Genomic DNA, 26,091 nt, shown 5'->3' with positions numbered 1-26,091 from the left:
TAGGTTGTAGTGGATTATTGATAAAGTATAAAACTTGTAGAATTTAAATAAATTATAGGTTGTAGATGTGAAAGAAAGAGAAATGATTTTTTTATTGAAAGATTGGGTTGTTGAGGTCATTGATAAAGATAGTCTAAAGCACAATTTAGCACTCAACACTTTTATGTGATCAATTGCAGCTTTACCACTGTAGTAAGCATACTTTCCATCATTTTTATCCTCAAAAGTAAAAATATAGCGATAACATTATTTTGCAGCAACAATAATAATAACAATAGGTTTACTTCGCATAATTAGTAAAATGTATGATTGCGTTTTTTTGTCTTCAAAAGTAAGATTTCTTTCAATCACAACCTTTCAATACAATATGAATCAAGTAAAACTAACTTATGATAAAAATAAGGGTACATATCATGAAAACTCCTGAAGTATACCCGCTTTATCAAAAATACCCTGAAACTTTTAAAATGTTCCCTAAATCCTCAAACTATCAGGTTTTTATCAAATATATTCTGCATCTATTTTCCTGTCACTAGAAACGTGATGTGGCTCGCCGGATGCCACAATGTAATTTATTTTCTATTTTTTTAAATGCAATGGCAAAAACAACGTCGTTTTGTACCATATCATTAAAAAAAATTCACTCTAAAATTTAAAATTCACTTCTATCGTGTTTGAAATTCACGCTAATAACCTAGAATTATGAATAAACACGATAGAAGAATAACCTCTATCGTATTAGCATGAATTTGAAACACGATAAAAGTGAATTTTAAATTTTATAGTGGATTATTTTAAATGATATGGTTCAAAATGAAGTCGTTTTTGTCACGTCATTTTTTAAAAAAAAATAGAATATAAATTACATTGTGGTATCCGTTAAGCAACATCACGTTTCTGGTGACCGAAAAATAGATACGGAATATATTTGATAAAAATCTACTCCCTCCGTCCCGCGAGTCTTGACACGTTTGGGTTCGGCACGGGAATTAAGGAGTTGTAGATTAGTGTTTTAAATGTGTAATTAATAAAGTATAAAATTGATAAAGTAGGAGAGAGAAGGTAATAAAAGTGATAAAGTATGAGAGAGAATATAATAAAGGTGATAAAATAGAAGAGAAAAGGTAATAATTATTGCCAAAAAAGGAAACGTGTCAAGATTCATGGGACGGCCCAAAAAGGAAAACGTGTCAAAATTCGTGGGACAGAGGGAGTAATAGTTTGGGGATTTAGATAATATTTCGAAAGTTTCAAGATATTTTTGATAAAGTGGGTATAATTTATGGGTTTTCTTGATATTTAACCTAAAAATAATAAAGAGCCTTGAAATATCCCAAAATTTCAAATCATCTAAACAAACTATGAATTAATCTTACTATTTTTATCAATTAAACTAATCCTACAAAGTAAACAGCCCCTAACTAAATTGCTCTTTTCATCGCGCTAAACATTTTGGTTTTTTTTTTTCTTTCTTTCTATTTTTGAATATTAATTATTTAAATTTATTTTAAATTCTAGTTATGAATTAACATTGCAGTTAATTCAGTTTCTACATAAGTACTAATACATCAACAGTTCTAGGAAATTTAAAACACTACACATAGATTATAAAGATTACAAAAATGACACTATAAAATGTTGAAATATAAAATTACACCAACAACTAAATTACATGGAATTACTAAAACCCAAGCAAAAATTATGAAGATTAAACAAATGAAACAGAATATTCAGTAAAATACTTTTGGAGATGCACAGAGATCTATTTGTGAACACAGTGATACCACGTTGATGCAAATGTAGATCAGGGCCAACAACTGAAAATGAGCATCCTTTTTCTGAGACTTGAAATGTTATCACCCTGTTTTATAGAATAGAAGATTGCCCGCAACAAGACAATGCAAGCCAAGAAAAAGAAAAAAATGCAATCATCCAAATTCTGCTAAATGTCATTATTACATAATAATAAGTTAATAGCATACATACGTACATTGAACCAAACCAAGTATTGCGAGCTTTTCCACCTTAATCATAACAAAGTGATGGGACTAACCACAATGGCTCGGCTTGGCTTGGCTTGGGGAGTAAGTAGCTTAGATGCTAACAGAGTAAGAAATGGTTAATTTTGACATAAATACGGTGCTCGTCCCAGCCATGACATGAGCATTAACCATGACATGTATGGTAAAATGATGACAGAGAAAGATACAAAAATTAGTATGAACACAAAAGTTGTATTGATAAGTGTACTTCCCCTTCCTTTAGTCAGTCGTCTGTTCTTTTGCCACCGGCAATACTGTTAGATGAGATAGCCTGCATGCTGTGAGATGATGAACATCCACTAGAAGAAGTTCCATCTGTAACGCTTGTTTCCTTCCTCACAACCCTTTTTGCTCTTCTTTGCTTCGAGGATGAATCCTGCACGACAATGCCATCATCTCACAATTCGTTGCAGACATTAAGAGCAGCCTAATGCCGAATTACAACCACAAATGGATAAGATTTACCTGTTCGGATGTTGATCCAGGTGTTTTAAGCTCGAGATCTGTTGTGATGTCATTTGAGTCATCACTCTTCTCTATTCTACTCTCGACATCTGATGATTTATTTCTAGGGTCTTGTTTGGTTGAAGCATGAGGCCTGGTACCTTGCTGCATGACTTGTGAGACATGTTGTGTTGATTGTTGTTCAATCATTGGATTATGGGTCATATAAGGAACATACGTAGAACAAGGATTAGGAACAACTGCAGGGTTTTGGTTCCCATAGAAAGGATAAGGCTGCAAGGATGGATGCAGGGGAATAGGTCCAGTTGGCACAGGGACGGGCATTGGAAAGGGATAAGATGAGGGATGCATGACAACAGAATGATCCATTCCAGCCCACGGATACATGGCCCTCACTCTCTGTAGGTACTGACCATTAAGGTTCTCAATATCGGATTTAAGAGATGCTTTTTCTTCTCTGAGATCATTCTTTTCCTGGGTCAGCTGCTTAAAACCAGATAAAGATTGGTGAAACCTTGTTTGTATATTCTATTTAGAATAAAAAGATTATTCAATAAAATCACCTCACGTGACTCATCAGTGAGTGCAGCATACTCAGATTTTAGTTTTTCAACCTGAGCAGTCAAATCCTTGAGCATTTGAATCGTATCCGAAAGAATAGAGGCTTTGTCATTTTTAGGTCTATCGGGATCTGCAAATAATGACAACATGTCACCAGAAGTTTCTAAATATGTACTACCAAGCATGAAACAGTTAGAACAACAAAATAAGATATTATAACACAATAATTTGATAGTTGGAAGGAACAACAGCCTGGTCAACTTATGATGTGAGTAATTTGATTTGAATTAAACATTCATCAAAAGTGAATGTCAGCTGATTATGCTCGAGTTATGCAAAAAAACAACAGTAAATCTAGATCTGTTCATGCTCGTCGAGGGTGCCAGGGTTGTTATTAATCATTGTCTCTTTCTTTGTCGACTTTTACAAAGAGATCAATTTCTCCAGGTTTCGACATATTAAAAAGGACATGCACACACGATGACAGCTCTTGCAAGTTCTTTGCTGTACTTTAAAGCTTCAGTACACAAACCACTAGCAGCAAGCATTATGAACTTATTAAGTCTTCTAAAAGCAGTTCACTGTTTAGCACGATAGCCTCTCAAACAACAAGGAAATCTATTGCTTATATTGAGTTATAGGTCGAAGGAGGATTTACCGAGGGCGTTCCCCAGCTCCATGAATTGTTCATTGAGACGATCCCTCCTCAACTTCTCACGATCAGCTTTTTGAACTCTCCGAGCACTTACAGTGTCCTTTGTTTCTGGTTCCATTCTTAGATCATACAAACATAGGAGAAGCATATTCAGGAGATAAATAATGAATCAGGTTTAGCGCAACGACAGAAAAACATACAACTAATTTGCATTTTTTTCCTATAAAAAAATCAGCAGTAACAGAAGTGGCGATATCCTGCAACTTCTCATCATAAAGAAGAGCATTATATTTTATCAACTGAGAGAAACATGTAGCCGCACTTGACACAAACTGTATGCACGTACTAACGGCAACTTTCTCGGCTAGGCTCTTAAGCTCGTGGACAACCACTAACACCATTCATAAATCGTTTATAAATAATAAGGTCAAATGGGACTATTATAATATCAAAGAAATATGAGATTTAACGAATAACCATTGCGCGACAATTAGCTGCAGGAAGACAGAACTAAACCAAACTCGGGAAACAGGATTCAAAAAAAATCTAACGAAAATTTGGATGAAGACGTTTCCAGTCCCAATCAAAGAGCTTCAGTTTCTCAAACTTCACCCCAAGATATAAAAGCCAATGTGAATCAGTAGAGGGCCAAAACCCCAAAATTTCCTCAAATAAGCTATATACACGAACAATCTGCCGAATTTGAATATTTCCAAATACGAGACTACAAAATTTAGGGGAAAATAAAATAAAAAGATCGAAAAGTCAAAAGAGTTCCGACCTACAATCGGGATTGGGGCGAGTCGGGCCAGTCGGCGGGACGCACGCATCAGGCGCGGGCAGAAAAAGCGAGTTGGGATTGAGTTGATCCATAGTGGAAAGAGGATAAATTATTCAGATAGTGGTGTGAGATTTAGAGAATTTGCAGAAGGTGAGGATTTAGGCGGCAGTGCTATGCCGAGACGACATCGCATCGCAGCTAAGCTGGGCCGGAGAAGAGTGGGGTATGGCGTTATCACATATTCATACGGTTGCCATCCACTTGTTCAATACACTTATACACCCTTGCACTTTCTACATATATAATTTTGGCCCCTAAACTCTTAGGAAATTACAAAAGTATACCTAAACTATATTTTTCCAAAAGCAGAAAATTTATTTTAATGGGAAAATGGGTTAATATGCAAAAACACCCCTAACATTACCACCTCAACTACACTTAAGCCCCTAACCTAACGTTGATAGCAACTAACACCCCAAAGTTCATTAAGTACTACAATTAAACCCATAAACAAAATTTCTTTCACAAAATTAAGAATTTATTTTTAAAATTTATATAATATATAAAAAGGGAGTTTTCTCCCTCCATTTTTTCCCACCATTTTTTATCTCTCTTCTCCCATCAATTTTTTCATATGAATAAATATTTTCATACACAGACATAAATAAAAGAATGAAACAATAGGGCTGGATGGCCCTATTGGAGATAAAAACTTAAATTTTGGCCACAAAATGAAAAATCACAATATTTGGCCATCTTTTATGCGCCATACCTAATCTACTCTTTTAACGCCCAGCTTTCCCTTCCGATCCAGTCCCTCATCTTCGGCAGTGTGCTTTCCTCCTCCTCATCCTCTCTCTCGCGCGCTCTCTCTCTCTTCCGCATCGATGAAGAGCAGAAATTGGTAGAAATCGATCGTGATTACAATTCCGCCGGTGTGCTTCCCTCCTCTCGCTTTCTCTCTCTCTCTCTCTCTCTTCCGCGTCGATGAATTGTAGAAATCGGTCGTGATTTCAATTCCGTAGTCGTTCTTCCCTCCTCTCTCTCTCTCTCTCTTCGCTTTCTAACGGAAATCCAAAATAAAATCAAGTAAAATCTTGACACTTATGGCACTATAACTCGACCCGCACGCGTGCGACTCGCGTGCCTGATCCTACCCGGTCCACCTCATTAAGGGTAAAAACGTCCAAAATCAATAAAAATGGCCAAATTTTATGTTTTTTTTTCAATGAGTGGTCATAAATTTTGATTTATGTTTCATTTTGGCTACTTCAACATTTCACTGTAAAAGAATTGTAAAATTTTAACAAAGAGAAAGAAAATAGAATATTTTTAAATTTTAATAACTTATTTGTTTTAAATTTATATTAAAATAATTTTTATACCATATTAAATATTTTGTTACAAACTTAAACATAAGATGCTTATTAAATATTTCTTCATAAATTACATTTGATATTATTTAGAAAAGTATTAAAATTGTAAAAGAAAAAGGAGATAAAAAATAATGAAAAAATTGATGGGAGAAGAGAGAGAAAAAATGGTGGGACAAAATGGAGGGAGAAAACTCCTCTTTTATATATTATATAGACTAAAAAAAATCTTAATTTTGTGAAAGAAATTGTTTGTTTATGGGTTTAATTGTAGTACTTAATAAACTTTGTGGTGTTAATTGCTATCAATGTAGAGGTGGCCACGGTTCGGTTCTCGGTTCGAACCGGAACTGGAACCGCCGGTTCCCGGTTCCAAAAACTGGAACCGGAATCGAACCGAAAAATAACCCTCACGGTTTTGGTTCCGAACCGTGAACCGGCGATTTCGGTTCCAGTTCGAACCGTTAGAATCGTTCGGTTTTTTTTTATAATGTAATTTGTATTATTTTATGTATTATTGTGTAAAATTTAATGAAATTTGCTTTAATAAAATAAATGACACAAGAAAATATAAAGTCCGTATACATTATTTTCTAAATTGAACTTATAATTCAAAGTTACACCTTACAACTCTTATAAATAAAATTTACAAATTACAACATTTGAATGCTAAAATAAAATTAAGGCAATTTAGTTTACTTTTTACAACTAAAATTACAAGTTTTCATGAGTAAAAATAACAATTATCGTGAAAAAATACTAATAATTTTGAAATATTACATTTCTTCATATGAATAATTAATTTTTATTAAGTCAATAATTACTCTTTTTCTATTTTTTTCCATTTTTAAAAAATATTACCTTTATTCATATCAATGATTATTTTTTCTTACGACTATAATTACTTGACCAAATCATTAAAATTACAAGTTTTTGTGACTAAAAATAACAATTTTCGTGAAAAAAAGTATAATTTTGAAATATTACATTTCTTCATGTGAATAATTACTTATTACTATAAGACAATAATTACTTTTAATAAGCATAAAGACCACGGTTCCATCTACGGTTCCACGGTTCTAACCGTGGAACTTTCGGTTCACGGTTCCAAGGCGGTTCTGGCACGGTTCCATCCCGGTTCCCGGTTCCACGGTTTGAAACCGGGAATAGGCGGTTGAGAAATCCAAACCGTAACCGAACCGGCCAAGCACGGTTTCGGTTCCGGTTATCACGGTTCCGGTTCTAGAACCGTCCCGGACGGTCCGGTTTTTCGGTTCGGTTCCCGGTTCCGATTTTTTTGGCCACCTCTATATCAACATTAGGTTAGGGGCTTAAGTGTAGTTGGAATGGTAACGTTATGGGTGTTTTTGTATATTAACATGTGGAAAAATATAGGTAGGTTATTATTTCTAGCCATTATTATTCTATTATATCTATAATATCTGTATTTATATATATAAAAGGAGAATTATTTCCTGCTAAACTATTTTTTTTAAAATAAATACAATTAATTGTTATTCTATTAAATATTATATATATATATATATATATATATATATATATGAGTTAATTGCATCAAAATACCTGACATTTTCCCAAAATTTGATTTTTTGACAAACTTTTTAATTGTAGCAAAAATTTTAGTTACGTTTCAATTTATTGCAATGTCTGTCCCGCGTATATTTTTGGTCAAATCCATTATGAGGTGGACCTCCGTAAAGCTTAGGTGGCATGTCGTGCCGGGTAATGAAACATTGTCGTCTCAAATCCGTTGCAATAAATTGAAACGTAGCGAAAATAAATTGGCCGGAAATGAATGGATTTGGCCGGAAATATACGCGGGACGAACATTGCAATAAATTGAAACGTAGCTAAAATTTTTGCTACAACTAAAAAGTTTGTCAAAAAACCAAATTTTGAAAAAAGGTCGGGTATTTTGATGCAATTAACCCTATATATATAATCATTTTATATATTACTATCACTACTCTCGTGTAATGCATGAGATGTATATTTATTGTATATATCATTGATTAACTTTTTTATTTTGTTCAGCTTCAACATAACTTTGACGATAGCCCTAATTTGATAGTTCCGGTAGGCGGTAGCGCCGATCTTATGGAATTCGATAGCCCTGTTTATGCAAGATACGAATATTTGTTAAAGTTGGAGATCAGTTTAAGGATATAATTGACTTGAATAGTTATATTCCTATTATATTATAATTTTGTCCTATATATACATATGGACATATATTCATTGTAGATGATACAAATTATTTACGCAAAATATTTATAATACTCTAAGGAGTCAAGTTTCCATCATCAATATCAGGTTTCATTGTTGTTTATTTGTATTATTTTAATATTTTTTTTAGCATAACAATTTACATCAGTAGACTCAAGTTGTTGACCATATTGAATATTGATTAAGTTATAAATTTGGACTCAAAGATTTTTATAACACACGAATAACTTAATCATCACATTTCGCACGACATCAGTTATTTGTCTAATTGACAAGCTCTAAAGTAGTCATATCACTAAAATTAGAGAAGAGTCTACCTGGATTGTCGGTCAGCTTGTCTCTAGTCGGCTGAGCTAAATCACTTTAGCTAATTATATATTCAATTAATGTTATCGCAGCTTATAATTTAATAAGCAACAAAAAAAACTCTGAACTTTCAGTTTTTTATACAAAATGTCTTAAACTTTCATTTTCTCCTAAAAAACTCTGAACTTTCATTTTTTTTCATAAAATGTCCCACTATATAAAATTCGATGATTAAAAGATGAATTATCTCGTCGAAATAAATATTTTGAGGACCGCTATTGTTGAAAAACCATATCGGGAACCACCATTATTGAAAAATTCTGAAAGTTCAGGGTTTCTTTATCATCTTTTCGTCATCGAATTTTGTATACCGGTACATTTTATGGAGAAAAAAAACTGAAAGTTCAAGATTTTTTAGGAGAAAATAAAAATTCGAAATATTTTGTAGAAAACGTTAAAAGTTCGAAACATAAAACACCATTAACCCTTATTAGTATTATGTTATCCTCGTACAACAATACATATATTGGCTCGAGATCAACAAAATTAGCTAACGAAATTTAACCGAACAAATCTGTTGCCCCTTTGATTGGGAAAGCGTATTTATAGTGGCGAAAACAAGTGGCAGCTCAAAATTTCATTTGATCAACATTGGCAGTGGGAAACATGATCAGTGGGATTATTAATCACGAAAAAAAGTTGTTTCTAGCTTCGGTTCGTGCAAATTCGATGCAATAGTCGATGTGATAAATTCAATTAATTTTACAATAAATTGAAAATAATGTACTTGTAATAATAATATTATTACAAGGTTTGAAAAATCTTGTTACAATTAGTAAATGATCAAAATTCATAATAGAATATTCGACGATTAACATAATTACACCGGAAAGATTCGGAGTGGTCCCGTACATTATGTGTTGTTCTATTTCCGACCCCCTTAACTAAGATAATGACATATTTAACCCCCTAAAACTTTGAATTTACTTTTATCTGGCTTAAAAACTGATTTCCCCGTTTTGGCCTTTTCATTAGTGTTTACTACAGGCGTTAAAAAGTTCAATTTCAGCTGCCTTCACTCAAAACGGTTCCTTTTCTCTTTAGTGTTCGGACAGGTAAAGAATCGAAAATGACAATTAGGGTTTTTCTGATCCTAACTCTATTACTATTCTCCTCCTCTTTTATGCAAAGTAAGCACTCTCATCCAGATCCACTTCATTTCAATATCCTCTTGTTTGATTATATTGATTGGGTACATCTTGGATTTGTATTTTGATTTGTTGTATGCAATTTCATGTTCTTCATTATGCACTTGTACGAAATCAAGGGTTTATGGGGGATTTTTCTGCGAATTCTGGTTCACCGGTGATGAATTGGATCAGATCGAGTGTTGGGTCTAAAGGATTTCATTTTATAGTTACTTTTTTTTTTCTTGTGTTATGTTGTTTGGGATTTGGTTTATTATGTAGTGTTTTATGAATAATTTTTCCTTTGCTTTACCTCGATTCTGTTTTTAATGTGTGTATATTTCAGATTGATGTCCTATGGTTGTGATAAATGCTACTAATGTTGATTTAGCATCTTCGGATGCATGCTTATGATTCCGTGGCCCTCTGCCAGTTATAACTTCAAAGGAAATGGGAATTGTTTACTTTCAGAAAGTTGTGATTAAAATTGAATTTCTATTCTGAAAGTCCTTATTGATTGCTGACCTTATTGTCACCTTTTTGTCTATCTGATTGATCTGTTGTTATTCCATCATACTACAAAGTTTCCCTAATTGATTTCTATACTGATTTCTGAATTTTAGATGGAAATTTGCTAGACTTCCCCAAGTAGTTACTTGTTTTGTACTATAATATATAGGATTGAGTTTGAGCGCACAATGATGGAATTCTATATGCTTATTACTGTTTATTTCTCAATAGTTGCAAGATGTGAACTGGATCCTGATGCGGATGCTGATTCCCGTGAGGATGGAGGGGATCTTGGGACTGTTGGTGATGATATCCAAGATTTTAGTGGAGGAAGCTTTAGTCCAGCTGCAGGGGTGGAAACCATATGTGTTTTCCCCAAAAATCCCTCAAAATGTTAGTTATGCTGATCTTTTTTTCCCCATATCCTTAATGTTATTTATCAAGTTTATTGTTGGCTTTATGTAGTCTATGAATTGTGTCTGAGATTGGCCCCTTTACTCTTCAGCTATAGCAGCAGGAGAAGAAAGTGAACTTCTTGTTGGAATTGGAAATGGGGGTGAGTCTTTGCTAAATCGTTATCCAAGTTTCATTTTTACAAAGTAGACTGTTTTAGCTGAAATCATTGTATGACCTGTGGCCGTAGGGTCTTCAGATGTTTTTTTCCTTTTAAGATCTACATGGGTTATGCTGTATGTCAATTGGTGAATCTGCAGACAGCTGATTTCTGGTTTTTATGTTTTGTATCTCAGGAGAATCAAGCATAAATGTTATTGCAATCCAAGCCACTGTTTATCTTCCTTTTGATCACCGTTACTTGATTCAAAATCTTTCGGCCCAGGTATTGCTGCTTTTCTTCTTTGCATAATGTTTTGAGCAATTAGAAAATTCATCTGGGTTTGTGCTATGTATATTGTTAAGATTCTTAGAACTATACTGCACAGCTTCTTTGAATTATTGATCAAAATGTTTGGTGATAGCTGTTCTAGCTTCTGGCAAGCATTTTTCCCCATCTTTGCAAGTCTTATTACCTTCTTTCAATCTAATATAATTATTAATTCTTATTACATTCTTGCAATTGGTCCAAGCCTCCAAGGACTTGATTGAAATTTGAAAGCAAAACATTTCTCAAAATGGAATTTTTTTAGTTTGGTTGGAAGAGCAAGATCAATACTGGACTGCAGCATGGTATATGCTACATTATTTCCTGTTCTTTATTTCTTAGAGTTAAGGTTAGATTATTTGCTAGTTTGGTAGTCCATCTCCATATGCTTATTTATGAACATTCTAATGAGTTATAGTTGGTTCCAATAAAGCTAAAACAATCATTCATGCAGTCTTGTTTTCAACCTTCTCATAGACTGGAGATTAAGCAGCTCTTCTTCTGAGCTATTCTGCTCTTGATAATTGTTATGCATATGATTTTACCAGATATGAGATTTTTGTTAAGATTATAGATCTTGGTTCAGCAACTGCCTTGTAAATTGAATGCTATTTCATGGCGAAACGATATTTTGGAGATCTCTGACAGTGGCCATACATTTTGTTTTACTAGGCTTTTAACAACGCATCTGTTCCTCCGTCAGCTCAGGCAACTTTTCCGTATATTTTTGCTGTTAGCAAGTTCTTACAGGTACCATTCAAAACAGTAGAAATATACGGTTCAGCTTTCTTGCTTTAGCTCTCTGTCTCAATGCATTTTGACTTGTTACCCCTTTTCTTTGTCTTACAGTCTGGTGAATATGATCTTGTTGGAACTATTGTTTATGAGATCGATCAAAACCCTTACCAGAGTACCTTCTACAATGGAACAATTGAGGTTACTGAAGTAGGCGGGCTGCTGAGTGTTGAGTCAGTGTTCTTGTTTTGTCTTGCTGTAGCCCTCCTTGGTCTTCTTGGGATCTGGATACGTGGCCAAATTCAGAATTTCTCAAAGGTGATTATTCTTTCTGCTCTTGTACTCTGTAGTGCTGCTACCCATTGCATTACATTTTCTTGGTGGCTGGCTTCATAGTTTCTCGACAGTGTATGAATGATCATTATAAACTGCCGAAACTTCTACAGCATTAATGCTAATCACGTGCTTCTTATATGTTGTTTCCTATAAGATATCCTTCTAAAATTGCACAAAATGGCCTGAATTCATTTCTCTCGAGATTAGCCATTTCCTTGCTCTTAGGGAAATTACATTTGGAATTTTTCTTTCTAGTGCATTAGAATGCTGCAACTCTGCCTGAACTTAGCAAGCTTCTGCTATTTTCAGGGAGAGAATTAGTGTGTGTTTGTGTGTTTGTCAACCTCACCTACGTAATATACCCAACCATATGCGGCCTTAAAATGATAGCAAATGATTGTTTATAAAATGAGAAAATAAAAAATGAACACCGTCTCAGGGGGATGTTTGGCTCGAAGGTTCAACTAATGATAGAAATTGTTAATTGCTTCTGATTATTTCCTTGCTGCTTGCAATGCCTTTTTTCTTTCTGAAAAAACCTTTATATCTTCCTCTTTTTGACATTTAGAAAACCAAGAGGGTTGCAAAGGTCGAAGTTGGAACAGGGACAACTGATGCCGATATGGATGAGTGGCTGCAGGTTTGCTTCTTTCTCCATGCACTTCAAAATGATTTTGTCTTTTGGTCATGAGTTGTATTGGTCCAACCGAGGCAAGCTTGGTGGTGTGTGACCTTTTATCTGTATCCGTTATGTACAGGGCACTGCGTATACACAATCTCAGTCGAACAAATCAAAGAAGAAGAAGTAGACAACAGTTGAGTGGAGACCGTGATTCTTGTAACAAAGCTTAGTGATTCGACATACAAGGAAAATCAGGGGGAGGAGGTGAAGTCGTTCGTCAATTAAAAGAGTTAGTATAGGAAGGACTTACCTCGCTGTTGTAGCATGAGGGAAAAACTACTACATTTTCCTTTTCTTTTTAAAAGTTTTAACCAATTTATTGCCAAGCTGACTTAGAGTGAACTCGAGAAAGGTGGCGGGTTTTTGCATGAGATTGGGTAGTGATTATTTTCATTTTCAATTTAAGTTAATCACATTAGTGAACACTACACAAGAAAGAAACATTTCGGTATACAGTTTACCTGTCTCCATTGTATGTTGGCCCCAATTTGGGGATGTCATCCAACGAGCTCAATTAATACCCCATAATTAGTACTCCATAAACTAATTAGATATCTAGAAGGTGTTTGGCTAAGTTCACTTAAATAACTTATAATTAAGATGTAATGTTTCGATAATTGAGCTTATAAGTTAGAAAATGAATTGTGAAAGAAAATTCTAATTAGAAAGAAAAATTGCCAAGAGATAAAATTAGAAGTGTATATGATGAAAATAATAAGTTTTTAGTCGAATTATTTTTTGTAAAATGATTGGTGTTTATAAAATATTGGAATACAAGTTGGGCACCGCATACATTAGTCAAAAGGAAAAAGAGAGATAGTGTTCAATTTTTATTGCTGTTACAGGAAGAATAAACATGACATTATCAGCGCATACCCTAACTTTTTGACAACTTGGCACAAAATAAAGCTGATGTTTTCATTAATGCTTAACATATTATACAAGGGTATCAATTTATGTGGTGCAGCACGTTTGAAATGATAATGTAGATGTAATAAATTTGGGTAAGAGAATGTAAGGCTGGGGGCAAGATTGAAAGAGAAATTGGGGAAAAATAAATAAAAAATTCTTTGAGGGCACCAACTAGTTATGAAATTGTACTGACAACCTTGACTCTTGTTTTAGCTCTAGATTTGCCTAAACCTAAGACAATTATCACAACCTCTGCAAATGATTTACTTGAGGTACGGCTACTTGTTGACCCAAAAACGGCTACAAATTTAAGGTTTTGGTCTATAATATACCACATATTAATATTATATATACATCAATTATTGTGCTATGCTTTTACGAGGTCCGACTTTATTTTGTGGTCTAGTCATTTTGTACATCACTATGTTTCACCTTTACATTGATCACAAAAGACTGATGCTAAACAGTGGCCACAATTTATTTAAATATAAAATAATTTAATTTATTTAATTTTTTAATAATATTTAATTATTTTATCACATCCTCTATATTGTAGTTATTTTTTTGCAATTTTTTGGTAACTTTTATGTTTTTATTAAAAAATAAAGTAAAAATAAAAAATGCAAAAAAAATTAAAAAAGAATAAGTACAATGTAAGAATATAATAAAATAATTAAATCCTATTTTTATTTAAAAAAATCAACATTTTCTTTATTATACTAGTTTTTGTGTGGCTACAATGTGGCTGCATAGATTTATTGATCACAAAATTAGTTTATTTCTTTTTAATTTATTTTTATCCCTCAAAATACATAACGACCCCAAAATACATCATCCAAATATAGGCGGAAATTTTGTGTCCCCATACATCAATTTCTTCAAATGCCCCGCAAATCGTACTCCCTCCCATTCTTTTTGTAAGTTTCGTTTTTGGACTTTTCATTTATTTACAAATCAATTTTCCTTTAAGTTTTTACAACTAAAATTACCTGTATTTATTGAACTCTTCATTGATTTGACTTTTCCTCAAAATCATTAAAACATCTGAAAGAAGTAGGCAAAAGAAGATGAAGTGCTTTTCTTTTCTTTTGCGTACAAAATAATGATTTAATTAAGGACAATTAATTATCATTAATTAAGTTTATTTTGGATAACTTTTTATTATTATTATTATTATTATTATTATTATTATTATTATTATTATTATTATTATTATTATTATTATTATTATTATTATTATTATTAATTTGTGTGTTAAAGCTTAGGAAAACTTATAAATTGAATAGAAGGGAGTAATATGCATGAATTGATAATGATACATTTGATTTTAAAATTATACTATAAGAATTTAGGATAGTGATATATATATATAATATACTCCATATTTGTTATAGGAATATTATCCTACACACTCAATGTAGGCACCTCCTTGAGCATATTATGTTATTTCGTCACGTATATTTTGGTATGCATCAATTATATAAACTTCTCATTTTTAGATAGATTAAAATATCTAATTATTTTTTCGTGTTGCAAGAATAGGCTTTTATAGGAATTTTGGAAATGATCATTTTTTTAATAATAGTCGTAAATATATATTGTGGAAGTTGAGAGTCGCTATAACTGCATGTGCGATTTATGAGAAGCATTTACCCAGAGCACACTTAATTAGTTGAAAACTCTTTTTCAGCCTTCACATATCCATTCTTTATTATAGACTCAGCCATTCTCACATTATTTGATGTGCATGCGGTGATTAATTGCCCAATAAATAACTCCGCGTATTCGTATTACAAAAATCAGTATCAAAGTACTACTAATACATTTATTAGTGAAAAAGGCTATATATTAAACTGTTAGGATTGTGAATTTATTGGGATATAATATAGTAATCACGATCATGTTAGAGATTTGATTTGAAGATTTGAAGTGACGATTCTATCAGAAATTTGAGACTGGGAAAAATATTTACCATTTTGTTGTATATATGTTAGCATAACATACAGTTATATATATATATATATATATATACAAAAAGAATGGTGCAAGACTCCGTCTTACCAGTAAATGTGTGCGCGCGGAATCAATAACTTATACGACTGTGATGACCCCTACACTACTGCTTAATTATTTACATATACTATTATTGAATCATTTGACAAAATTTGCTAACAAAAATACCCCCCCCCCCCCCCCCCCCCCCCGCGGCCCCCCCAATCTTTTTTTCTAGGATACTGACTAATTTTCAAGTTCGTAAAATAAACCTATGTAAATCTACAATTAAATTCACTACGTATATTGCTCGTCACTTGTTTAATTATTTGAGATTTAATTAATTGAATTCTAAAAGTTATTTATGTTTGAGTTTGTCTCATATATCAATTTATTAGAACTGTGATATTCGACACAGTCAATTACAAGGAAAAACGTATGGATTTTACATTATATATATCGAACCGAAAATTATGTTTAGTGTCGTTCAATTTGTTGCACTCATCAAATCAAATATCAGATAAAAACTTCCGGTCACTACAAAAAACACCGGTTTTAACAATGGGAAAAAATCATACTTAAAACTCAAATTTTCGTCCTTAATAACAGTTAGTGACGGATTAACGACAAAATACAGACGTTGTAATTCCTTTTGTGGCAAACTTAATAAACGAAGAAAAATTCCATTGTTAATATTAACGATGGATTAAGAACGGAAATTTTCATTTAATATTAAGGACGGAAAAAAAAGTTGAATCCGTCGTTAATGCCACCTTTTTATAAAATGGATTTGTTTTTGACATTAATATCCGTTTTTTTTTAATTAGTTAATATTCCCTCCATCCGCGATATCATTTCCACATTGTGGACGATGCGGGTTTTAAGAAAAGTGGTGAATAGTAATAGATAATAGTGGATATTGTAGTGAGTGGAGTTTGGGTTCCACTATTGTTGTGAGTGGAAGTTTGTGGACCCTATTTCTATAAATGGAAGTGGAAACGATATCGCGGACGGAGGGAGTATTCGTTTTTAATTTTGAAGTTTTTTGTAAGGAGTAATCCAGGATGAGATCCAGTGTCCCACAATTTTATGTGTGCCACTATTTTCCATGCTTATATCTATTATTTTCAAGGTTTTTTTTTATAAGGGTGTATTTGCTTTTTATTTCTCTAAATGGAGGGATAACAAAAATTTATGCATTTAAATGTTTGCTTTCTTATCCCACATTTTACACAAACACCATTTTTTCTTCCTTATTTTTACTTCAAAGAGGGATAATATTATCCCTCCATTTTGGTGTAATAATATTATCCCTCCTTGAAGTGAAAATAAGGAAGGAAAAATGGTGTTTGTGTAAAATGTGGTATAAGAAAGCAAACATTTAAAGGCATAAATTTTTGTTATCCCTCCATTTAGAGGGATAAAAAGCAAACACACCTAAAATTTATTATAATACTATGAATTATAATTAATTTTTATTTCAAAAGTTTAAAATTTTCAAAAAGTATATGACTTTGAATTTATCAACCTATTATTAATTAATAAAAGTGAATTAAATAATAAAAAATAATTATATACCCTAAATTGATGGAATAAACCTTAGTTAATAATCACAAAATTAAACCAAAGCATACAAAGATAAAATTGAACAAAAAATATAAAAAATAAATAAATAAAATTAAAAATGGGACACAAAATGAGACATAAAGTGTGGTACACTGAATCTCATTCCGGAGTAATCTTTCAAAAACAAGATAGTAATTAAACTTCAATAATTGTTCAAGGAACTACCAACAAAAAATCGATTTAATTACTATATCAACAGTACTTATCATATATATATATATATATATAGTTAGTAAAGCATTTGGCAACATACACAATAAATTAAATAGTAATTTATGTATAAATACATGAACTTTACTCATTTTTTGGTATTTAACATGAACTTTAAAATCTAGTTGTAAATACATGAACTTTAAATTTATTTAATTTTTGACTCATTTTTTATATTTGATGAAATTAATGCTGACATGTCAAAATTAAAACTTAGTTGGCAAAATTAACCCTCTAGCTGACATCTAACTAAGAAATTTCCTCTCATTCATTCAATTTATGCAAAAAATCCCTTTACTTTTACTTATCTTTAGACCCGCCTCACCAAATCGAAGCTTACTATTGTGTTGAGTGAGGGGCTATTCATTGGCGGCGATGGTGTAGACGAGGCGTCGTCCTCATCGGTTTTTGAAAGTAGGGGCTGCGGCGAACCACCATTTGAGGCTGTGCCATTTTCCAGAGCAAGGGAGCTACTCCTTCCAGGTCGGGGCGTATCGCAAAATCTCCATATCTGAGATGATCTCGCCGATTGTTAGAAACGGCGGCGACATATATTTCGTGCTTCTAACAAAAGATAGAGAGAGTAAATGAAACACCTTTGCCTAGTGAGGCCTCGGTGCGCTAGCTGCTATCTCCATGCAATGAGGGGGGCGAGGACCGGGGAAGTGATTTGGAGATTATAAGATAGAAGAGTGTGAAATGAGTTGCGGTAATGCTTCTCTTGCTCTTGATTTAATGTCTTCGCTTTCAACATTATGCGAGTTAGGATGTCTAGACACTGACTTTAGAGGTAGTGGTAGTGTAGATGGTGCAGAAAATCTGAGAAATATGGGATTTTTATGCTTTCTCGTCAAGAAAATTCGTGTTTCTTGTATAAATTGAATGGAGGGCGGGTCTGCAAATAAGTAAAAGTGAAATGGATTTTTTGCATAAATTGAATGGAGATGAGGAAATTTCTTAGTCAGATGTCAGCTAGAAGATTAATTTTGTCAACTAAGTTTTAATTTTGACATGTCAGCATTAATTTCATCAGATAAAAAAATGGGTCAAAAATTAAATAAGTTTAAAGTTCATGTATTTATAATTAGATTTTAAAGTTCATGTTAAATACTAAAAAGTGAATAAAGTTCATGTATTTATACACCAATTACCCTAAATTAAATGCCTAGATATAAGGAGGTTTTCCCTTTTTCTTTTTCTGCAATTAATTCTCCAATGTAGGAATTCCCAGCTGGAACGCAAAGAAAATGATGCTACTTTTATTTTGATTTTTTTTTTGTTTAGCCATTCTCTCTCGATCGATCTATACAAAATGATGTCATTAATTAACTCAAAACACAACATCAATACTTTTTTTTTAGCAAACATCAATAATACTATATATACATATAATTCTTTTTTTGAGATGTATATATACAGTGCATATATAGATTAGAAGTAGTGATTGAAATTAATAAATTTACAGTTGCGTCGCACAAGAAATTTAACTGATTTTTTTCTTTTTTGTGTTAAAGAAGGGGCACGAGATTTGCACTATCATATTCAAAGACGACCTGTGTACAAGAAGGTGGTGTGTCGGTTTACAGATACAACAAAACAATTTTTTTTTGAATGATACAACAAAACAATTTGATTCAATTGATCGAATTGCATGCCTTCATATATATTGTGTTTATAATTCAATGGTTACCTGCAATTTTGTAGCGTTGATTGCACCACCAAAATTGCACATAATTAATTATAAACTGTTAAATACGCCAGCCTAAACAATATTAATTTCCATCAAGACGAGACCAAAAAAATAAAAACGAGAAATTGATGAGCGATGTATTATTGGGATATTGGATGACCTAACCTCATGTGATGTCATTTAAAGATGCCTCTCCCAGAAGCACTATATATACAACAATGGTTGTATCAAGGCATCAATCAACTCAATATATTAGTGAGTAGCGAAATCTTTTGTGTTTATAAATATTCATATTTAATTAGCAGATTAATTATTCCAATGAGGGTTCATTCCCTTATTTTAGGTTTTGTGTTGCTGTGTTTGCTCAGCTTCTGCAATGCAGACCTCAAAACATTTGATATTGTGGGAGTTGCACATTGCGCTGATTGCCAACTAAACAACTTCAACCCTACCCACGCATTTTCAGGTAATTAACTACATGCATGTTTGTTTGTTTTTTGTTTTTTTTTTTTTAATATTCATAAACAACATGCATAATTTATATAGGTCTTCATGTAACAATCGACTGTAAGCTGGAGAAAGAGATGAAAAGAGTCGGCGAGGGCGAGCTAGACGGTGACGGCAAATTCAAAATCTCACTTCCCAAAGCAATGATCGGAGATGTGAAGAAAAACTGCTACGCCCAACTCCACAGCGCCGCCGCCGCCCCGTGCCCCGCCCACGGCGGCTTAGAGGCCACCGAAATCGTATTAAAATCTGAAATGGAGGAGAAAATCACATTTAGCCCCGCTAAAACCCTTCGATTCTCCACCGCACTATGCACCTCCAAATTTTTGTGGCCCCTTTTCCAATACCCACCTCTTCCTAAGGCCGATCCTTGGAAAAAAGTTTGGCCAAAAATTACCATTCCACCCCTCAAGAAACACCATTGGTCTCTCTCACCAATCTATAAGCCCAAGCCCAAGCCCAAACCCAAGGTTGTTAAGACGCTTCCGCCTGTCCCCACTTACAAGCCCAAGCCCAAGCCGTTTCCTCCACCAGTCCCCATTTACAAGCCCAAGCCCAAGTCCAAGCCGTTTCTGCCACCTGTCCCCATTTACAAGCCCAAGCCCAAGCCAAAGCCGCTTCCGCCACCTGTCCCCGTTTACAAGCCCAAGCCCAAGCTCAAGCCGTTTCTGCCACCTGTCCCCGTTTACAAGTCCAAGCCCAAGCCCAAGCCGTTTCTGCCACCTGTTCCCATTTACAAGCCCAAGCCGAAGCCGCTTCCGCCACCTGTTCCCATTTACAAGCCCAAGCCGAAGCCGCTTTCGCCATCTGTCCCTATCTACAAGCCGCCTACAAAGCCAATTCCACCTATATTCCACAAGCCGCATCCTCCGTCGGTGCCTATCTACAAGCCGCCTGTGGTGAAGCCTATCTACAAGCCGCTTCCTCCATCGGTTCCGATCTATAAGCCGTTGCCACCCTTGTTTCCATTCCCACCACTCTACAAAAAACCTTGCCCTCCATTCTCCAAGATTCCTCCAAAGAGCTTCTTCTACCACCACAAATTTAGATATTTCCCCAAATTCCCACCTTTCAATCCTAATCCATGAGATTTCTTCAATCCACCCGCCTTTTATTTCTTATTCTCGATTCATCTACTACGTCTATATTTACCTAAAATTTATTTTTAATTATACATGCAGTATGATACGAGAATAGGAAATTCAACACATTTGAAATAGTAAATTTATCATCTGCTTGGTGTTGTCAAATCATATAGTCTTCTTTGTTCACTTATTATTTATCAGTTTGAGAGAGTGAGTGAAAAATAGTGAAAATGTGTATTCGTATTTGCTAATTAGCGAGTTAAAGTTCGAATTTATGGTTGTTCGTTTCAATATTTTTGTGGAAATGTATAATATTTTCAAGGGCATCCATGTGGCGGTGTTCGCACTTTGGAATGATGCGATTTTATCAAAAGGTAAAATATGATTTTAATAAATCAAATTAAATGAAAGTGTATTAGAGCATCTCCAATGTTAGAGCCTATTTGGGGTTTTAAGGTGGTGATCCCCACTTAAGAGCCCTCACTTCACAATAAGGGACTCTAATTGGGGCTCTAAAAATTTCATTTTCATTTCTCCAATTTAAATACATTTCAAAGTTTAAAAAAAATATAGTTAATGTAGGAAATTATAATATTTATAAATAAATAAAAGAAATAAAAAAAGAAAAAAAGAAAAATCGGCAAACAATAGTTAAAATAAGAATTTTTATTTTTTATTAATGTATAGCACGCGCCATACATAAAAAAACACTAGAGTTGAGCGCAAAGCTTAGGCTCGTCTCTCGAGCCGCACGACGCGACAACGGGTTGAAGGTGCGAAGGGCGGGGCTTGAGCTGGCGCAAGAGCCCCACTAAAAATGCTCTTAGTACTAAAATGAAACCAAATCAAACTGTAACAAGCATATTTATATTTATGTTAATTAACATGGATTATATATAAGAGAGTATGATTTCAAAATATTAAATTTCTATGTTTGGGAGATCTTGAAAACAATAAAATTAGTGCAATTTTCTAGGATTCTGATTATCTATTTTTTTTAGGTATTCTTTTTCCTCATTCTCAAGATTCTTATTTATTTACATATTTAATATTATTTTTATTATTTTATTAAAATACAAACTATAATTTTTTTAGTAGGTATTTGCTTTGTGTCTTGTCATAATAATCGAATTAAAGCAACTCTTAATTTAATTTTTAGAACTATGAATGAGACTCTATTTTGTGTATATGCCCCATCCGAGCGCTTTGACGAGTGAACATCCTTGTCGATCGACACGAAATGTTGACAGTCGCGCAGAATTCGATCGCTGAGCTTTGAAGTACTAGAATGGAGCCCCATGGTTGGTAAGATAGCTGTCCTGGTTCATTAGTACTCGTTCCACCCCCAAGTGGCGCGACACTTCTCGTAGATCGACTCCCATAACTTGACGTCCTTTTGGACGCGGTGAAAGTACGACTTTATCTGCTTGTTATTGTGAACAAAAGTGTCGAAAGGGTGAGTTTTGTTGAACTTTCGGATGATCTCCCCACAATATGTGAGTATCTTTTGATCGGCACCCTTCACAGCGTTGTGGGTAGCCTCCGCTCACGATGTGTACACAAGTTCAGTCTCTGTCGGGGTGTAGCCCATGCATGACCTCGTCGTTTTGGAGAGTGCCAGAATCTCTGCAACATCATTGTCTTGAACGAAATGAGTCTTGTTCAAGTTGATAGCTTCAGGACCCGTGGTGAAGACATTTGAGCTTTGAGAGAAGAGTGAGATTTGATTTTTAATAAACTCATTGAATTCACGGTCTATATTTGGATGAAGAATTTGGAAAGAATACTGTGAATAAGATGAAAGAAGATGAGGGAATGGAGAGGGATTGATGTAAAAAATGTGTAGGCCAATGGGGGGTATATATAGATAAATAAATAAAATAAATAAATAAAATGAAAAAAGTGAGTTAAGATTGTTGGCAACGGTCACATAATTTTTTTTTTAGAAAATAATTTTTTCAACAAAAATATTATTTGAAAATTAAATTTTCAATTTTTATTTTATTTTTTAATTAAAGCGCGTGTTATGCGTACTATAGCACATGTCATACATCCTTGTCTTCAAACCGAGCACAAACAAAAGGGCTGAGCTTCGAGCCCCTGGGTGTGGCAATGGTGTGGGATACGACGCACCCGGCTGCGGATGCTCTTAGGTATAACATACAATTGTCTAGCTAATGATAAAAAAAATGAAAGTATTGGATACGGTTGAGATCCCCAAAGAAAATATTTAACCAAATAGAAGAAAAATGCCTAGTTGGGATGTTTTTCCCTTAAATGGTGATTGTTTAGGAACGATAATCCGAAACAGGACAACTCCCACGTGGCAAAACTGCAAAATATGACTGGTCCAGTTGATGATGCTATCGATCTTTCACAAAGTTATTAAAACAGGTTTCAGTTATGTAAAATAAAAATAGTTATTTATAACTATAATATTGTAATTTGTACCTGGAGCTGGAGGGATGAAATTATACTTTTTCGGCTTTCATCAGTCGTGCCCATGATTCTTCATTTCTTAATTAGCCACTACACCTTGCTTTAGAATATTCATTAATTAATGTAACGATTATAATCTTGTAAGAAAAGTGCAACGGTTAGAGCATCCACAATGGGGTTACATGATAGCCTACTTTATGAGGGGGGACCACATGATGTAAAAATGCTGCATTGGGGTTACATGATAGCATTAGTTTTGATTTTTATGCTTTTTACTTAAATTTAATTGCTCAAATTTAAATAACACATTTTACTAATAATTAAAATTTCATTAAAATAAAAAACCTAAAAATTACATTAAAAAAAATTAAAAACATAATTTAAATTACATAAATTAAACTCCTAGTCTAGATAAGACCACGACGCTTGAGCATTTCTTGGACCATGTGCTCGTGGGCCATCCTCTGTGCATCGCTCATATGCGATGTATCCAGACTGAGGAGTTGCATGTCGAGCTCCCTCTCCTTGAGCTCGTTCTTTTTGGCATATTCGGCTGTGATTTTTTTCAAGTTCTGATCAGACCGATCCAATGCCTCTTTGTACTCCGATGGCTGCTCGGAGCTTGCCGCCGCCTTCCCCTTCCCCTTCGCTTTCGCCGCCCTCGCCGCCGCGTTCCCAATCGGCCGAGCAGAAGAGATCTCCTCACCCGACGCCGAGGTGGTGAAGGCGCCCTCCTCTGTCGTCTTTGTCCTCTTGGAGGAATGCACGTCTCCCTCGAGCCTCGACTTGAACTTGTGGTTGTTCCGTAGAGTTCTCCACGCATTCCAGTAGTTGAAGGAGGCGTTATTTGCGCTCCGACTTTTGAAAAGAGTTTGGGCCTTGTCCCGGAGCATATCGTCAGAATGGCCGGACGGCCACCTGCTGCGCGCCTCCACCCAAATACTCTCCCACAACCGCATCTCTTGGGCCACTCGGGTCCAGTGCCCTTGAATCTGGCGGTGCTTAAGGTTGGCGCCGATGATGGGGTTGACACGGGCGACGATCCTCTTCCAGTAATCGTACCCCTTTTGATTTTTCCCACGGATGGCGTCGTTTGTCTCCTCCATCCAAATTTGGACCGTGATGTCCGTCTCCTCAGGGGTGTAGGTATGACGGATAGTCTTTCCTCCGTCAGCCTCCGCCACCTCCTCCTCCGCCACCGGCGCCTGCCTGTCATGCCGGATCTTGTGGGCGACTTCTTTCCTCCGGCTGCCTTTCTTCGGTTTGGCGACACTATGGGCTGCCGAAGGCATCTCCTCGCCGGACTGAGGAGCATCCCCCAAGTTACACCCCGATAAATCGGGATGATATTCGTCGGATAGATCGGGGCACCAATTTAGGTCATAGTAATTTGGATTGTGTGGATCCATGGAGGGTGTAGAGAGAGGAAGAAAGGAAGAAGTAAGGATGAAGAAGAAGAAGTGAGGGTGTAGGGAAAAAATGAGGAAGAAGAAGAATAAATAGAAGAAAAATAAGAGGAAAAAAAATTGAACGGTCAAAATTCACGCAAATCGAGGCAGCAACGGTCAAATCAATTTTTTTTTAATCGGCACGTGCATCACACGCGTCTTACACTATCATCAAAATGGGCTACACGATAGAACGTGTAGCCCTCGTGTAACTTTCGCCCGCAACGCTTGTAGGCGTTGCCAAGGCTCTTAGGTGTCCCCAAAAGTAGTGCATATATATAATAAATACATAACATTTACCCGAACATCAGTGATAAAATATCTACAATAACCTAACATCTTGTTTACTAGAAGAAAAATAAAATAAAATCGGAACTCGTAAAAAAGAAATGTTGGTCACCTGACACACCCATTACAATACTCAAGCCACGAGATAATTACAAATTATTTTATATCATCCACATCAGACAGTAAATTCAGTATTTATACAGTTGAAAATATTCAAAATCAAATACTCCCTCCGTCCCACTAATGAAGACACACTTTCCTTATTGGGTTGTCCCAATAATAAAGACACACTTCCAAATAAGGAAATAATTAAGGCTTAAGATACACTAATTAATTGTAGCTTAATTAAGGTATAAATAAGAAACAAATAAAACCCCACATCTATTTTCTACTCTCTCTCTCTCGGCCTATCCATCTCCCTCACATACAGGCGCCACTCTCTCTATCTATTTGCCTTCTCCGGCCGACGCCGCCGCACCGCGACCGCCCCTGTCTGACCCCTCTCGGTTTTCCTTCATCTCTCTCGCTCTAGACCTCTATGTCTGCCGCCGTCGCCTCCTCCTTTCCGCCGCCTTCTCCGGTCAAACAGCCGCCACGCATCCCCCTTTCTTCTTCGGCGGATATGGGGGCTAGGGTATGCAGGCGCGGCGGATCTGGTTCTAGTGGCTAGGGTTTGCAAGGCGGCGAATCTGGGGGCAAGAGGCTAGGGTTTGCTGGCGCGGTGGATCTCTGAAGAGAATGAGCAGAGGCGTTCGATTTTAGGCGAGAATCCTCCGTCTGTTTCATGCCTATGGTTCCAGACCGCCATCGCCGCCATTCCTATGTCCTCCGTCCTCTCCTCCGGCTCCGATGCCTTCCCAATCAAGAAGCTCCAGGAGGGGCTCCGCCTCCTCAAAGAGGCTGAAATCCTCTGGTAAATAGCCAATGATGTCTCCATAGTTGAGATCCATTCCGACGATGGTGCTAATTGACGAATTGTAGTGATAATTGGCCCTATTTCTGCCAACACCCGCGTAATGTTGCAGAATCTCTAGGAGAAAATTGGAGAGAGCAAATGGAGAAATTGAGATTTGAGCTTTGAAATATAGGTAGTCGTGGTGGTGGTTCTTTGAGGAAAGGTGGGTGGGGGAGAGA

At 35.1% G+C, this 26,091-nt stretch overlaps 4 protein-coding genes across 6 annotated transcripts; 2 read left to right on the top strand and 2 right to left on the bottom strand.

The window, feature by feature from the left end:
- Positions 1 to 1,575: 1,575 nt before the first annotated feature.
- LOC131001009 (transcription factor bHLH121) lies at positions 1,576 to 4,776 on the bottom strand. Of its 3 annotated transcripts, XR_009093841.1 has the most exons (6): positions 4,505 to 4,750; positions 3,727 to 3,842; positions 3,071 to 3,198; positions 2,508 to 2,990; positions 1,991 to 2,418; positions 1,576 to 1,861 (listed from the first exon to the last, which is right to left on the bottom strand). XR_009093841.1 is itself a non-coding variant. In XM_057927170.1 (5 exons), exons 1-5 carry the CDS (start codon positions 4,594 to 4,596, stop codon positions 2,266 to 2,268), a joined length of 972 nt encoding a protein of 323 aa, XP_057783153.1. In that variant the 5' UTR covers positions 4,597 to 4,776; the 3' UTR covers positions 1,938 to 2,265. The 3 variants fall into 3 exon arrangements, 2 of the variants coding, with proteins under 2 accessions (XP_057783153.1, XP_057783154.1); XM_057927170.1 differs by lacking the exon at positions 1,576 to 1,861 and having other exon boundaries at positions 1,938 to 2,418; positions 4,505 to 4,776; XM_057927171.1 differs by lacking the exon at positions 1,576 to 1,861 and having other exon boundaries at positions 1,938 to 2,418; positions 4,509 to 4,529.
- Positions 4,777 to 9,414: 4,638 nt separating this feature from the next.
- Positions 9,415 to 13,215, top strand: LOC131001008 (translocon-associated protein subunit alpha-like). Its single transcript, XM_057927169.1, has 8 exons — positions 9,415 to 9,620; positions 10,359 to 10,520; positions 10,633 to 10,683; positions 10,877 to 10,965; positions 11,680 to 11,757; positions 11,857 to 12,060; positions 12,647 to 12,718; positions 12,837 to 13,215. The coding sequence occupies exons 1-8, from the start codon at positions 9,560 to 9,562 to the stop codon at positions 12,885 to 12,887; spliced, it is 768 nt and encodes a 255-aa protein (XP_057783152.1). The 5' UTR covers positions 9,415 to 9,559; the 3' UTR covers positions 12,888 to 13,215.
- A 6,209-nt stretch (positions 13,216 to 19,424) lies between these two features.
- Positions 19,425 to 21,073, top strand: LOC131001007 (proline-rich protein 4-like). The gene is made up of 2 exons (XM_057927168.1): positions 19,425 to 19,656; positions 19,737 to 21,073. Exons 1-2 carry the CDS (start codon positions 19,509 to 19,511, stop codon positions 20,783 to 20,785), a joined length of 1,197 nt encoding a protein of 398 aa, XP_057783151.1. The 5' UTR covers positions 19,425 to 19,508; the 3' UTR covers positions 20,786 to 21,073.
- Positions 21,074 to 23,628: 2,555 nt separating this feature from the next.
- LOC130998078 (uncharacterized) lies at positions 23,629 to 24,630 on the bottom strand. The gene is made up of 2 exons (XM_057923511.1): positions 24,014 to 24,630; positions 23,629 to 23,971 (listed from the first exon to the last, which is right to left on the bottom strand). The coding sequence occupies exons 1-2, from the start codon at positions 24,628 to 24,630 to the stop codon at positions 23,629 to 23,631; spliced, it is 960 nt and encodes a 319-aa protein (XP_057779494.1).
- Positions 24,631 to 26,091: the final 1,461 nt, after the last annotated feature.

Source organism: Salvia miltiorrhiza, chromosome 8, assembly GCF_028751815.1.
Source record: "Salvia miltiorrhiza cultivar Shanhuang (shh) chromosome 8, IMPLAD_Smil_shh, whole genome shotgun sequence".
NCBI lineage: Eukaryota > Viridiplantae > Streptophyta > Magnoliopsida > Lamiales > Lamiaceae > Salvia > Salvia miltiorrhiza.
The sequence above is the reverse complement of the archived record's forward strand: the minus strand, read 5'-3'. Positions and strand labels throughout refer to the sequence as shown.